The sequence below is a fragment of the Pelobates fuscus genome, chromosome 2, assembly GCF_036172605.1.
Source record: "Pelobates fuscus isolate aPelFus1 chromosome 2, aPelFus1.pri, whole genome shotgun sequence".
Taxonomy (NCBI): Eukaryota; Metazoa; Chordata; class Amphibia; order Anura; family Pelobatidae; genus Pelobates; species Pelobates fuscus.
The window spans coordinates 400,460,565-400,473,843 of NC_086318.1; the positions used below are offsets into that span (position 1 = coordinate 400,460,565).

A 13,279-nucleotide genomic window follows, 5' to 3' on the forward strand; every position below is an offset into this window, starting at 1 on the left:
TACAATTGGGCTGTATATGTTAATGTATATTGATTATTAAATGTTCAATATTCCAGGAGTGTGGCCAGAAGGATCAGACGGAACGGATATCAATGCACTAGTAAGATCCCATAAAAGAAAAGTGATTGCTGTTGCTGATGACTTCTGCAAGGTCCATTTATTTCAGTATCCTTGCTCCAAACCAAAGGTAATGTCCTTTCCATTAAACCTTACAATAATATGTTGGCAGAAGAACTATGTGTGCGTATTACAAATCCTGTGAGTCAGAATCTGATGCCACAGAAATATGCTTCTTCTAGTAGAGAAAAAGGGTGACCACCGCAATAGACATTAGGAATACCTCTGCAAAATGGTGGTGCTGGCCAGAAATGTGGGTGGTACCATCCCAAAAAGTGAGAAAAGCGTCCGTTTAGGATTGGTATATGAAAATACACAGTTGGTGAAAATAGCAAGTTAGTCTTATTACTTCAGAATGAAAAACTAGTACTTATTTACTAGTAGTAAATCACCTGTTTAATTAAGACAAGGTTCATCTGGATAATCCATGGATAATCCATGTAAAGCGCTACGGAATTTGCTGGCGCTATATAAATGATATAATAATGATGGTGTTTCCTGATTTGCTAGACAATATATAGATCTAAAAGACTTCCACTTGAACTGTCAATTATCCCATTCTGTGCTCTTGTTTAGTGTCAGAATAGAACTATAAAGATATTGTTTGGCGTACCAGCAAATAGGTAGACCCTAACCAGTAAGGTTCTCATGTCATTCGTTAGTCTAGGAGACTGTTCATTTTCCATATGATGCATTTTGTTTTTTCTTTACTCCCTCCCGTCGGTCTTCATTGTAGTGCCACCAAGCATTACATTGATAATATTCATGTTCATTCTCTGTTATTCTAAGCATTCTTATGCTTTTCAGAATAGGTCATGTGGTACAGTTAATGTAACACCTTCAGAAAAACAGTAGATGTGCACTCTCGCTAGTCTGCATAGTTGTATGTGGCAAAGTTACTCAGAGCATTTATTAAAAAAAAAAAAGTGCTATTAATTATACATAATTATTAAACACAAATTCCACAATTGGTATACTTTGATATCATAAACAATTATAATTTCTTCCAACTTGTAACGTCAGTGAGGGGATACATATTCAAATTATGGGTAGTTTAAAGTCACTGGAACCATGTTCACCATTGATGGTGATACAGTTAAGCATAGCTTTAATGCAGCAAGAAGGTTAATTATTTGACTAATTCCCTTCCTCTGATTCTTGTTCTTGATTTCTAAAAGTCAATTTGCAGATGTTTATTTTTCTTTCTTTCTTTCTTTTAACAGGCTCCAAGTCACAAGTACAGTGCTCACAGTAGTCATGTAACTAATGTCAGCTTCACACATAGCGACTCCCACCTAATATCTACAGGAGGGAAGGACATGAGCATAATGCAGTGGAGACTTATCGAAAAAGTCTCCCTCTCACAAAATGACAGTATAGTTGAAGTCAGTGCAGTTAATGCACCTGTTGCAAGTGAAATAGTTGTGCAGCCAAACACGCCTAACTCAGTGCCACCTCTAAATGAGGTTCCTGAAGAGGTTGTTGAAGAGGAGAAGACTCCAGAAGAGCCTCCTGCATCAGTGGAGAGCAGTGTCGAAGACGTTCTGGATCAGTCTGAAGAACAAAACGAAGTTCAGAGCGAAGAAAGCACCCAGGAACCAGTAGAGTCAAATGGTCAAGAGCCTTCAAGTGAAATTAGCGAAGAGCAATCTGATTCTCCTACCATAACTGAAACCCAGGGAGATAATTCACCATTGTCTTAACAACTTAAAGCGGGATGGTCTTTTTTTTTTAACTGGTGTGTGTGCTTTCATAATGGGAAGAGGGTTTAAATAGCAGAAGAGTTTTGGCTGAAAATCAGTACCATACCTGTATAATTTTGGCAAATTTCAAGCATGAAATTTTGCCTTGGGCTCAAGTGACAGCCAACGTTCAGAACTAGCCAATGTTGGAAGAAGGTCAAAAACCATAGATTATAGAGTTCAGGAACTGATGTCACAAAGAGGATTGTAGATATTTTTCAGGGACAAACTGGGTTCAATAATAGATTAAGAAGTGTGTGGAAACCCAAATTATATGTTTCACAGCAGAGGATTTTTTTGTGTAATACAACCGCATTTCCTAGGTGCATATTCATACAGGCCAAAGGCTAAGCCATCTTGAATAACAGAGTGCTCTCTTTTCAGCACTACTTTGGTCGACACATATGCAATTTTCTTACAATAATTCTAGGTGAATTTGCAATATGAAGTTTGCCCTTAGTGCTGCTAGCTATCTTAAGGACTATTTTTATTATATAACAACTATTCAGCTAACGGCTTATTCATTGTGATCTAGCTTTATCCTGACCAAGCCTTCTCATAGAGGATCCCAATTCATGCACATCATTTGCCCAAAACAAACACTGCATTCTAAACAAAAGGTATCACTGCTATAAGCAAAATGTTATCTTTTTAAAACTATTTCACAGAACTCGTAAATTTCATGGTTCACTAAAATGGTGCTTGACATTTCTAAACAATTGTTTTTTTAATTGAAACCATAGTAATCTAGCATCACCAGAAGGAAAAAGAAAACAAATTCGGATTGCATGCTATAAATTTTAAAACACATTTTTCATTTCCCATTTTCTTTGTGAATATTTTAACTACACAAAATATTTTGTCATTTTCTGCATTTTTCTATAATTTCTAGATAAGTTTAGACATTTTTTGTTTTGGTTAAATTCATAAGTCTTAAGTGTGCAAGCGTTTACGTGATTGCGCCATTCCAAAGTGCATCAAAACTGTCATTCCCTTTTAGTAACCACTCAGGAGTATTGCTATAGATCAGGTATTTAGTAAGAAGATTTCAATGGATGCCCAAAGGATACAATGTACACAAACCTATCTACGGTGAAGTTATATGGCAATGTTTGTATGCTTGCATGTGTGTATAAGCTGTATATCTTCATATTTGTATGTGTGTATATGCCTATAAAATTATACACATGCAAGTGTCTAAAGATGTAACAGAAATTTTCTCTTGTTTACAATGTTCCAAAAATGCCTCGAAGTCTCTAGCGGAAAGGGATATAGAGATTCCAAGCAAAAAGTGTGTTTAAGTTGTTCTCTGTACTTTGTATTTTCAGTGAACTCTTATGAATGTTCAGGAATTGAAAATGTACTTTTGTATTTTCAGTGAACTCTTATGAATGTTCAGGAATTTAAAACGGTTGCAATCACATGAAATGTTGTAGAATAAACTGTGGGTAAATACATATGAGGACAATATAGGCATCTAAACACACAACTATCCTTTTTTGTTTTCGTTTGGGGGGTGGGAAAGGGGGAATATAAATATAAATGTAGAGGTTGCCATAAAAAGAAATTTAAGAAAAAATATGGATTATAAATATGCAAAAAGCCTTACATCATTTAAGCACTGGCAACTACTGTTTAAAATCTAATTATTCTGTGATTTATGAATGGGGGAAAAAGGTTAATTATGTAATTGTAGGTGTCTTTGAAACAAAATTGTGAATGAAAACTGAATAAGTGTGTTTCATGTGAAGATGTTTGAGCCATTTCTATCTCATGCATTCCTGTCTCATGACAGTAATTTTTTTTTTGAAGATTAAAAGCAATAGAAAATAAAAAATGTAAAAGTGTGTCTTTTATTTTTTACCAGATTCAGAGTGACCCTCTTCCTTTCAGGTTCTTTCTGTTTTTTTTTTGTTTTTGTTTTTTTTTTTAAATAAGTAAATATTTGGTAAAGCCAAAATTATACGATTCATCATTTTGAGTCCCATCAGCATGGTGTCTGTTCTAGTTCTGGAATTATTACTAATCATATTTTTATAGCGCGCACACATTTTAATCGCTTTACAATTATAGAATGGGGATATTTAATTGCAAGTACGTGACATACAAAATAATATTGGCATAGACAAAAGGTGAAGAAGGCCCTGCTCATATGACCTTACATTTGGGGCTTTTATGACAGCATATAGCTAAGTATTGCAGAATATTGTAGAGATAAAAATGTAATAAACCTCCTCCCTAATTGATACAAATTCATTGATGCTCTATTGCGCATGAGCTACATATCACAAGTCAGACCTTTGGAAAGGTTTGTGTTGGGCAAAGCATTTCTGAGTCAATATGTTTCTCCCGCAATAAAAGATCCTTGTGGAAAGATCACAGAAAGATCAAAAAGGACAAAAATAGGGATAACATTAAAATGGATTTTTATTTTACAGTTGCGCTACAAAATAGGTGTGTGTGTTTACCAAACCAGACAAGACCCAAAGTGCACACCATGCAAAGAGGCCTTTAAGTCAATCATGCACATAATAGCCAGATGAAAGATGTTAGCAGGGACAGTATACACCGAGAGGCAAAACCCAGTTGCTGGAATTGTGTACTGAAATATCTGCACAGAATATGGCTGGACCTAGTACATATTGAAGATATCACAAAGGTTAGTTGAGAATGCCAGGTCTAAGATCCTGTGGGGCTCTTAGATCTAGAAAGACAAGCATGTAGTGGCCAACCAACCTGAAATTGTGGCTGTAGACAAGGAATGGAAGACTGCAATTTTGGTGGATGTGGCAATACCCAGTGACTGTGACATCAGGAAGAAGGAACACAAGAAGATGGACAAATACCAAGTGCTGAAAGAGGAGCTAGTAAGGGTATGGAAAGTGAAGACAATAGTAGTCCCAGTTGCAATAAGGGCACTTGGGCTGTAACCCTCAAGTTGGGAGAGTGGCTTCAGCATCCAGGAGGGACATCTGAGATTGCTGTCCAGAATAGTGCATATAGTTCTAGGAACAGCTAAGATACTGTGTAGAACCCTCAGACTCACAGACTTTTAGTAGAAGACACAAGAGTGAGGAATACACAAATATATACAACTCAGGAATAGTGAGAAAATATTTTTTTCCCCTCAAGAATCTTTGTTTCTCTTCAGTTGTATATTCTAGAAGTATTGATTTGATCAGAATTATATTCTCACAACCTCAGGGTATATACACACAAATTCAACAATGCATACTCAAATGAACAAGTTTTGGTGAAGACCCTGCACAATTGAGCTTACAATATAAATGGAATAGAGCAGCTGTTCCCAAAGTGTGGGTCGCGACCCACTGGTGGGTCGCAGGGTGATTCCCACACATCCAGGGCCGCCGGGGAGTCAGGTAAGCAGACTGACACCAGGAGGGAGCCCGGCGGCTTGCCCTGTATGCCGCCGGGCTCCCTCCAATCAGTCTGCCCAGCAGCTCCTGTCTGCAGCTCCGCCGGGTGCAGAGCTGCAGACCGTGCGATAGAAGTCTTGCGAGCTCCCAGAGCGTTACCATGGCAACACTCAGGGAGCTCGCGAGATTTTTATTACACTGTCTGCAGCTCTGCACTCGGCGGAGCTGCAGACCGGAGAGTTACCCCAACGGACCACCAGGGAGACACTGGACCACCAGGGAATTTATTACAGGTAGGACACAGCTTCAGACCATGTCCTCCCTCCCCCATGTAACCCCTTCACCCCCTGCCCCCCCATGTAACCACTTCACCCCCTGCCCTCCCCATGTAACCCCTTCACCCCCTGCCCTCCCCCCATGTAACCCCTTCACCCCCTGCCCTCCCCCCATGTAACCACTTCACCCCCTGCCCCCATGTAACCACTTCACCCCCATGTAACCCCTTCACCCCCTGCCCCCCATGTAACCATTTCACCCCCTGCCCTCCCCATGTAACCATTTCACCCCCTGCCCTCCCCATGTAACCACTTCACCCCCTGCCCCCCATGTAACCACTTCACCCCCTGTCCTCCCCATGTAACCCCTTCACCCCTGCCCTCCCCCATGTAACCCCTTCACCCCCTGCCCTCCCCCCATGTAACCCCTTCACCCCCTGCCCTCCCCCCATGTAACCCCTTCACCCCCTGCCCCATGTAACCACTTCACCCCCATGTAACCCCTTCACCCCCTGCCCTCCCCATGTAACCCCTTCACCCCCTGCCCCATGTAACCCCTTCACCCCCTGCCCCATGTAACCACTTCACCCCCATGTAACCCCTTCACCCCCTGCCCTCCCCATGTAACCCCTTCACCCCCTGCCCCATGTAACCACTTCACCCCCTGCCCCCATGTAACTATTTCACCCCCTGCCCTCCCCATGTAACCACTTCACCCCCTGCCCTCCCCATGTAACCCCCTTCACCCCCTGCAACCCCTGCCCTCCCCATGTATCCCCTTCACCCCCTGCAACCCCTTTACCCCTGCCCTCCCCCATGTAACCCCTTCACTCCCTGCCCTCCCCATGTAACCCCTTCACTCCCTGCCCTCCCCATGTAACCCCTTCACTCCCTGCCCTCCCCAATGTAACCCCTTAACCCCTGCCCTCCCCATGTAACCCCTTCACCCCCTGCCCTCCCCATGTAACCACTTCACTCCCTGCTCCCCATGTAACCCCTTCACTCCCTGCCCTCCCCATGTAACCCCTTCACTCCCTGCCATCTCCATGTAACCCCTTCACTCCCTGCCCTCCCCATGTAACCCCTTCACTCCCTGCCCTTCCCATGTCACCCCTTCACTCCCTGCCTTCCCCAATGTGTCACCCCTTTACTCCCTGCCCTCCCCCATGTCTCCCTTCACTCCCTGCCCTCCCCATGTCACCCCTTCACCCCCGCCCCCCCCACTGTAACCTTTTCTCCCCCTGCCCCCCCACTGTAGCCTTTTCTCCCCCTGCCCCCCACACTGTAACCCTTTCCTCCCGCCTGTGCCACCCCTTCTCCCCCTGCCTGCCCACGCCTTCTCCCCCTGCCCGCCCACTGTAATCCTTTCTCACTTTGCCCTCACACTACCCCCCACACTGTTACCAGCACACACACTCCCTCCCACACTGTCACCCTCACCTCTCCCACACACTGTCACACTCACCTCCTGTCTCTGCGTGTATATGTATCTGTGTGTCCTTTTGTGTCATTGTGTGTGTATTTAGTGTCAGTGTGTATCTGTGTACATGAGTGTCTGTTTATCTATGTGTGGGAAACTAGGTGTCATTGTGTGTATTGCTGTCAGGGTGTGTATTTGTGTGTCTCTGTATGTGTGTGTATATGTGTATACACTTCACACATACTCCTTACAAAAAAACATGCTTACATTCAAACACACATTGTGTATATGTATATTTTATAAACACAATACACACACTGCATCCACTACACACACACACACACACACACACTGCATCCACTACACACGTACTGCAAACGCAAACATTACATACAAACACACCCCGGCATTAAAACACTAAAATTATCTACAAACACCCCTTCATTCAAACACCAACACTCAAAAAGCACACCTGCATTTTAAGTCCGACACTACATACAAACACCCTTGCATTCAGACGCAAACATTACAAACAAGTACACCACTACATTCCAATGGCAACAGTACATACAAATACACCCATACATGCACACATATACTTAATACAAAAACATGCTTACATTCAAACAATCAAACACTGCTCACAAATATAACCCTGCAATGATAAGAAAATGGTAGATCCCCATCTGGTATAGCATTGTTGAAGTTCTCCGACAGATGGAGATCTACCTTTTGGCCACACTTGCACTAGAGGGGGTCCAGAAAACATATTTGCACCACGGTCCTCTCTACATTAGTTCCACCACTAGGATAATCAACGTGAGGTGCCTGGATGAAAGAGCAGGACACAGCACTTCTGATTCTGACTCTGTGAGTAAGCAGTTCTATGTCTCTAAAACTTATTGTCATGATGTGCAAAGTTTCTGCCTCTAAAACTGCCATAATATCCCAAAAATATGCCTCTAAAACTGCCATGGTGTGCCAATTTTATGCATCTAAAACTGATTGCCATGGTGTGCCAATGTTATGCATCTGACTGTTTGCCATGGTATGCCAATCGTATGCCTGTGAAGCTGATTGCCATGATATGCCAAGTTTATGTATTTAAAGCTTATTGCCATGGTGTGCCAAGTTTATGTATTTAAAGCTGCCATGATGTTCCAATTTTATGCCTCTAAAACTGATTTCCATGATGTTCTGAATTTATGCCTCTAAAGCTGGTTGCCAAGGTGTGCCAATTGTAAGCCTCTAAAGCGGATAGTGTGCATCTAAAGCGGATAGTGTGCCAATTGTATGCATCTAAAGCGGATTGCTATGGTGTGCCAATTGTATGCCTCTAAAGCGGATTGCTATGGTGTGCCAATTGTATGCATCTAAAGCGGATTGCTATGGTGTGCCAATTGTATGCATCTAAAGCGGATTGCTATGGTGTGCCAATTGTATGCATCTAAAGCGGATTGCTGTGGTGTGCCAGTTTTATGCCTCTAAAGCAGATTGCTATGGTGTGCCAATTGTATGCATCTAAAGCTGATTGCCATGGTGTTCACTTTTTAAAATATGCATTAAAAGCAAGTGGGTCTTGAAAAATTACCATTTTGAAAAGTGGGTCTCGGCCCATAAAAGTTTGGGAAGCCCTGTTCTATGGGTTAGATGAAACGCCTTTCTTAAAATAATGGAGAATAGAGGAATCTCTTACTGTACTACATTAGAACATGTATCATCCTGCCTCTAATCTTTGTTAAATCTGTCAGCTATTCATATGTTCTATTTCTTTCATCCATCTCATCAATGGCAATTCTACTCAGAATGTGTAGAACTCTTTAAGCAGATCTTTTTGTAAGTACACTTTCTGTGTGTGGAGTAACCAGTGTACTTGGAAAAGGCTACTTGGGTGGTCAGTACATGATGTGCATTCTGATCTCCTTATGACACTTTTTTCTTCCCCCATCTTTTCCCCTTTGCAACTATGTAGATTTCAAGTGCTTTGTTATGTTTGTTTACTTAGCTTCTAATTTTTTTTATGTGTTTATTGTCTAATATACGTGCACATTTTTACATGCATTAGCTTAGAAACCTTTATAGTAATTTTTCAACTAAGGTTTTTGTTATATTTTTCTTTATTGATGGTAATCATTTTCTGGTGACAATGTCTCTTCTTACAACACAGGAACTTTGACAGCTGCTAAGACTGTGTGACATTTGGTATACAAAGAAAAACATTATAATCCTGTAGCATTACGTTTTGATCCTTTAGTGTAATCTTTCTTTGCGTATTCTATATATTTTTTTTGTAAATTTTGTTGTTGTTGCAAGAATCTGATGTATTGCCTGAAGAACCCGTCCTCTCATTTCGAATCTTTGTTAGGAGATTTAAAGCCATTTCACTGCTAGAATTTCTTGCGTGCCCATACAGGAAACCTAACGATTGAACATAACGATTGTTATGGTGCACACATTTTTGCTAAACTTGCATCATACGTATACATATTCCAAAGCAAATATTTAAGCGGTGATTTACTGTAAATGTAAGTTTGATGACTAATGGTTTTTTGAATGTTTTTTTTTTTTTTTTACAAATCTACCGGTAATTATTTCACGTTTTTATCACAAAATTTTAAAAACAAATACAAAAATACAAAAGAAATGAATTTAGGCACATGCTAAATGGAGAGCGAAGGCTCTTTCCTGCTGATATCTAGTTCAATTCTCTTGAATTGTTGTATTATATATAGACACATTATGCTTGTCTTTTTATCTTTCTTTCTTCTCTCTCCTTTTTTCAATGTTTTTTTATTTATATTACTGTGAATTTTGTTTTACCCAATACTTTTTCTTCATACTTTGTAGGACACTTTAATCCCCAAGGTTTTCAAGAAAGTATGATCCCAGATAATAGAAAACAGTTTATACACTTGCTCAAATGTCCCTTTTCCTCATTGGCAGCATTTCCTAATAAGTATCTCACTTTGACAGTAACAATACAGAAATGAGTGTTAATAAGTCTGCCCGCTCCCTATTAGATAGTTTGGTTCACTTGAACAGATACTCACACTAGCTAGTGAGCTGTTTCTCATGCATGCATTTCCTGAAGACCGAAAAACAAACTAAATAGCAGCTGTAGAGGCAGATTAATTAACTGTCTCCACTGACAAAAAGAGATTTCAAGGGGGCATGGCCTAGCAAGCACTACGCTACACATCTGGTGGTCTTGCAGCAAACTTAAACCTATCTGGGACATCATAGTACACCTACTCCAGAAAATTTTAACCACACCACGATTGGACCACACCAAGGTCTGTGTTCTATTCAAGTTGCCAAGGGGCATAACAAAGCATACCAGGGTTACCCTCTATCACACCTTAAAGGGACACTATAGTCACTTGAACAACTTCAGCTTAATGAGGTTGTTCAGGAGAGAACCATAGCTCCCTGCAGCCTTTCTCATGTAAGCACTGTATTTTCTGAGAACTTCTGAGTTGATGGAGGCATAATATGCCTCCATCCACTCAGATCTGCTGTGCACGAGCATCCTGTGATTCAGTATCTCCTCCCACTGCATGCAGACACTGAACTTTCCTCATAGAGATTAATTGATTCAATTCATCTCTATGAGGAGATGCTGATTGGCCAGGGCTGTGTTTGAATCATGCTGGCTCTGCCCCTGATCTGCCTCCTTGTCAGTCTCAGCTAATCCTATGGGGAAGCACTGTGATTGGATCAGGCTATCACATGTCAGCATACTGCTTGTTTTTTCTGAGTCTAACAGCATGCAGATCTACAGATTCTGGCTTGAATACAGTAAGATTTTTACTATATTTATGGAGGCATGAGGGGCCCAGGGGGGCTAGATGGCCGTGTTCACACTATAGGTTCAGGAAAACATGTAGTTGCACTGGTGACTATAGTGTCCCTTTAATATCCGCCAACTTCGTAATCTCCAGGTTGTGGAAGAGGACCCTAACTCAGTCAGTGTAAGATCTCATTAAACAGGTAGACCAAAACTGAACATATGAACTAATGACTACAAAACAATTTGGTACACGCACAGACATTCAAAAGGCCTAAAGAGAATGGGTACCGAAAACAAAAAAAAACACACTAAATAGGATCGTTGAACGACTTCTTGTACCTGCCTATTTATAAATGTGTGTAATGTGATGTCCGGTACCGCATCAGACTGGATGTAGCTAAAGAAATGTCTAGTTAAACATACCGAAACAGAAACCTCGCTGAATTGTTGCAACAATTTTATACAATATAAAATAATGTAACGTGACAATACAAAAATGTTTCCTTCACCTCATAAGTACCTCAGTGTCCCACTTTTCTTCCTTCTGTAACCCCAATTACTTTTCTGATTTTGAAACCCAAATAAAATTCAAATTCTAAAAAAAAAAAAAAAAATTACTGAAAGCCTAATTTGCTTAGACTAGAGGCTTCTACCAGGGCTGCCATGAGAACATTTGGGGCTTTTTACAAAACCAGTCCAGGTGCTGGAACCCCACCAACACACACATAGTCACACACATACCTAAATTACAAACTGCTAGACACACAGATACCAAAACACACCACTAGACAGACACAAACACTGACAAATACACACACGCTGGCAGCCATGCACAGACAAATATACAAACCAACAAACACACATACACACTGACAGAAACACACAAATGTACAATGTTTCAGCACCCCTAATAGACTTTTAAACGTATCTGCCCACTCGCTTGCACTATGCCATTGAGCCCCTGGCACCTTCACTTTCATATATTACAGTATATTCCTGACTGATAAGAAGCCCATATGTAGGGAGCAGAGAGTTGTATGAGAATATTTAAACTTCAATGGATATTCTGTTGGTCTTTATAGTCTTTAAATTTTGGATCTGTTTCTTGTTTTTATGATCCTGATATGCACATACACGCAGTAAAGGCTTAAAGGCACATCTGGAAATCTGAAAGTTTACGGTTTATTTTTAACTTTTAAAGGAACACTATAGTGTTAGAATTAGAAATGTGTTTCTCTAATGCTATAGTTCCCTAGCCACTTTTTAGTCAGTCACAGTGCTGGTCTTCAGCATTACGCTCTGCTTCTCAATGATCTCAGGCAAATGTTATCAAATGGGAAAGCATTGGGAGGCTAGGGTACATTTGCGTCATAACGTTGTTGCAATCAGATGGTCTCTCTGAGTCTCGACTGATTTTCAGAAGTGACTAGCGGCTGTCAGTATGACCGTCACAAGGGGCAGATTAGCTCTGTTATTAAAACATCGTCATTCCTGTCGAACTGCAATGTTTGCAACTACAGGGTTAAAACAAGGGGGTCATAGCACCCAGCCAGTTTCATTGAGTTTAAGTGGTCTGGGTGCCTATAGAGACCCTTTAAGCTTAATAGAGTAATTTCGACTGAAGGTCTGTAACCAAGGCAAGTGAAACAAGTAAGGTAGTATTAATAGATGGATGAAGAGCCCAGTATTACACACTGGACTTTTTGTTGTGAAGTATATAGTTTGAAACATTTGCACTGGATTTGCATACACAGGGTTAAACAGGGTAAAAGTACCAGCATGCCTCGGCACACACAAGAGGTCGCATGGAGTCCCACCTACCAGACTTCCCTGGATCCAAAGGGAATTGTGAGCCTCTGGTGCTGAGAAAATCCAGCAATAGTTTTCTCCTATGTACTCCTTTCCTTTCATTTAATATGCAGCATGGACTTTTACTTTATCAGCTGGAGAGCAGGAATGCTCGGTTTATTTTTCCATATGGTGTGCTGCCTGGTTCATTTCAGAACTGATTTACATGTAACCGTTTTTATGTTTTCCCACTGTTTTGCTTTGTTCAACTTTTTTGAATATTTTCACCTTTTTGAAGTGCATTAAGCGAGATATAAGGATGTAATGACTTTTAAAGTATTTTTAATTTCTCTTTTTTTCTAAAAAACAGTAGTATTTTGCTTTGATAATTTGATATTTATGTACAGATGATGAATCTCCACTATTTTAAAGTTAGCAATATGTACGATGGTAGCCTTTTTTCACTTTTACATTTAATTTTTCACCATTTTAACAAGTTATGCCTGTTACCCTATGATTCTCACTCTACAAAAAGTGAAGTTTCCCTTTTATGATATTCAGGAATTTTTTGCAATTCTAAATAAGCTCCAGGCTTCTTGATTGCTTGATTTTAGAGCTGGCTGCACAGAAACTCTCTCAAACCAGATTCTGGAGAAACTGACCACAAAAAAAAGGTCTGTGATGGGGCAAATAATAGCGCTCTGCAAGGGTAAACAATCATCTTGGCTCTGCACCTTTCGTTTTCTATAGGAATGTAGGTTTATCTAAAA

At 40.6% G+C, this 13,279-nt stretch overlaps 1 protein-coding gene across 5 annotated transcripts in view; it reads left to right on the forward strand.

The window, feature by feature from the left end:
* Positions 1-3,703, forward strand: part of EML4 (EMAP like 4) — a 125,672-nt gene extending 121,969 nt beyond the window's left edge. For all 5 annotated transcript variants that reach the window (XM_063443891.1, XM_063443892.1, XM_063443895.1 and 2 more), the window contains 2 exons: positions 57-187; positions 1,341-3,703. In XM_063443891.1, coding sequence (XP_063299961.1) covers positions 57-187; positions 1,341-1,820 — 611 coding nt within the window. In that variant the 3' untranslated portion in view covers positions 1,821-3,703. The remainder of the gene's footprint in view (positions 1-56; positions 188-1,340) is intronic.
* Positions 3,704-13,279: the final 9,576 nt, after the last annotated feature.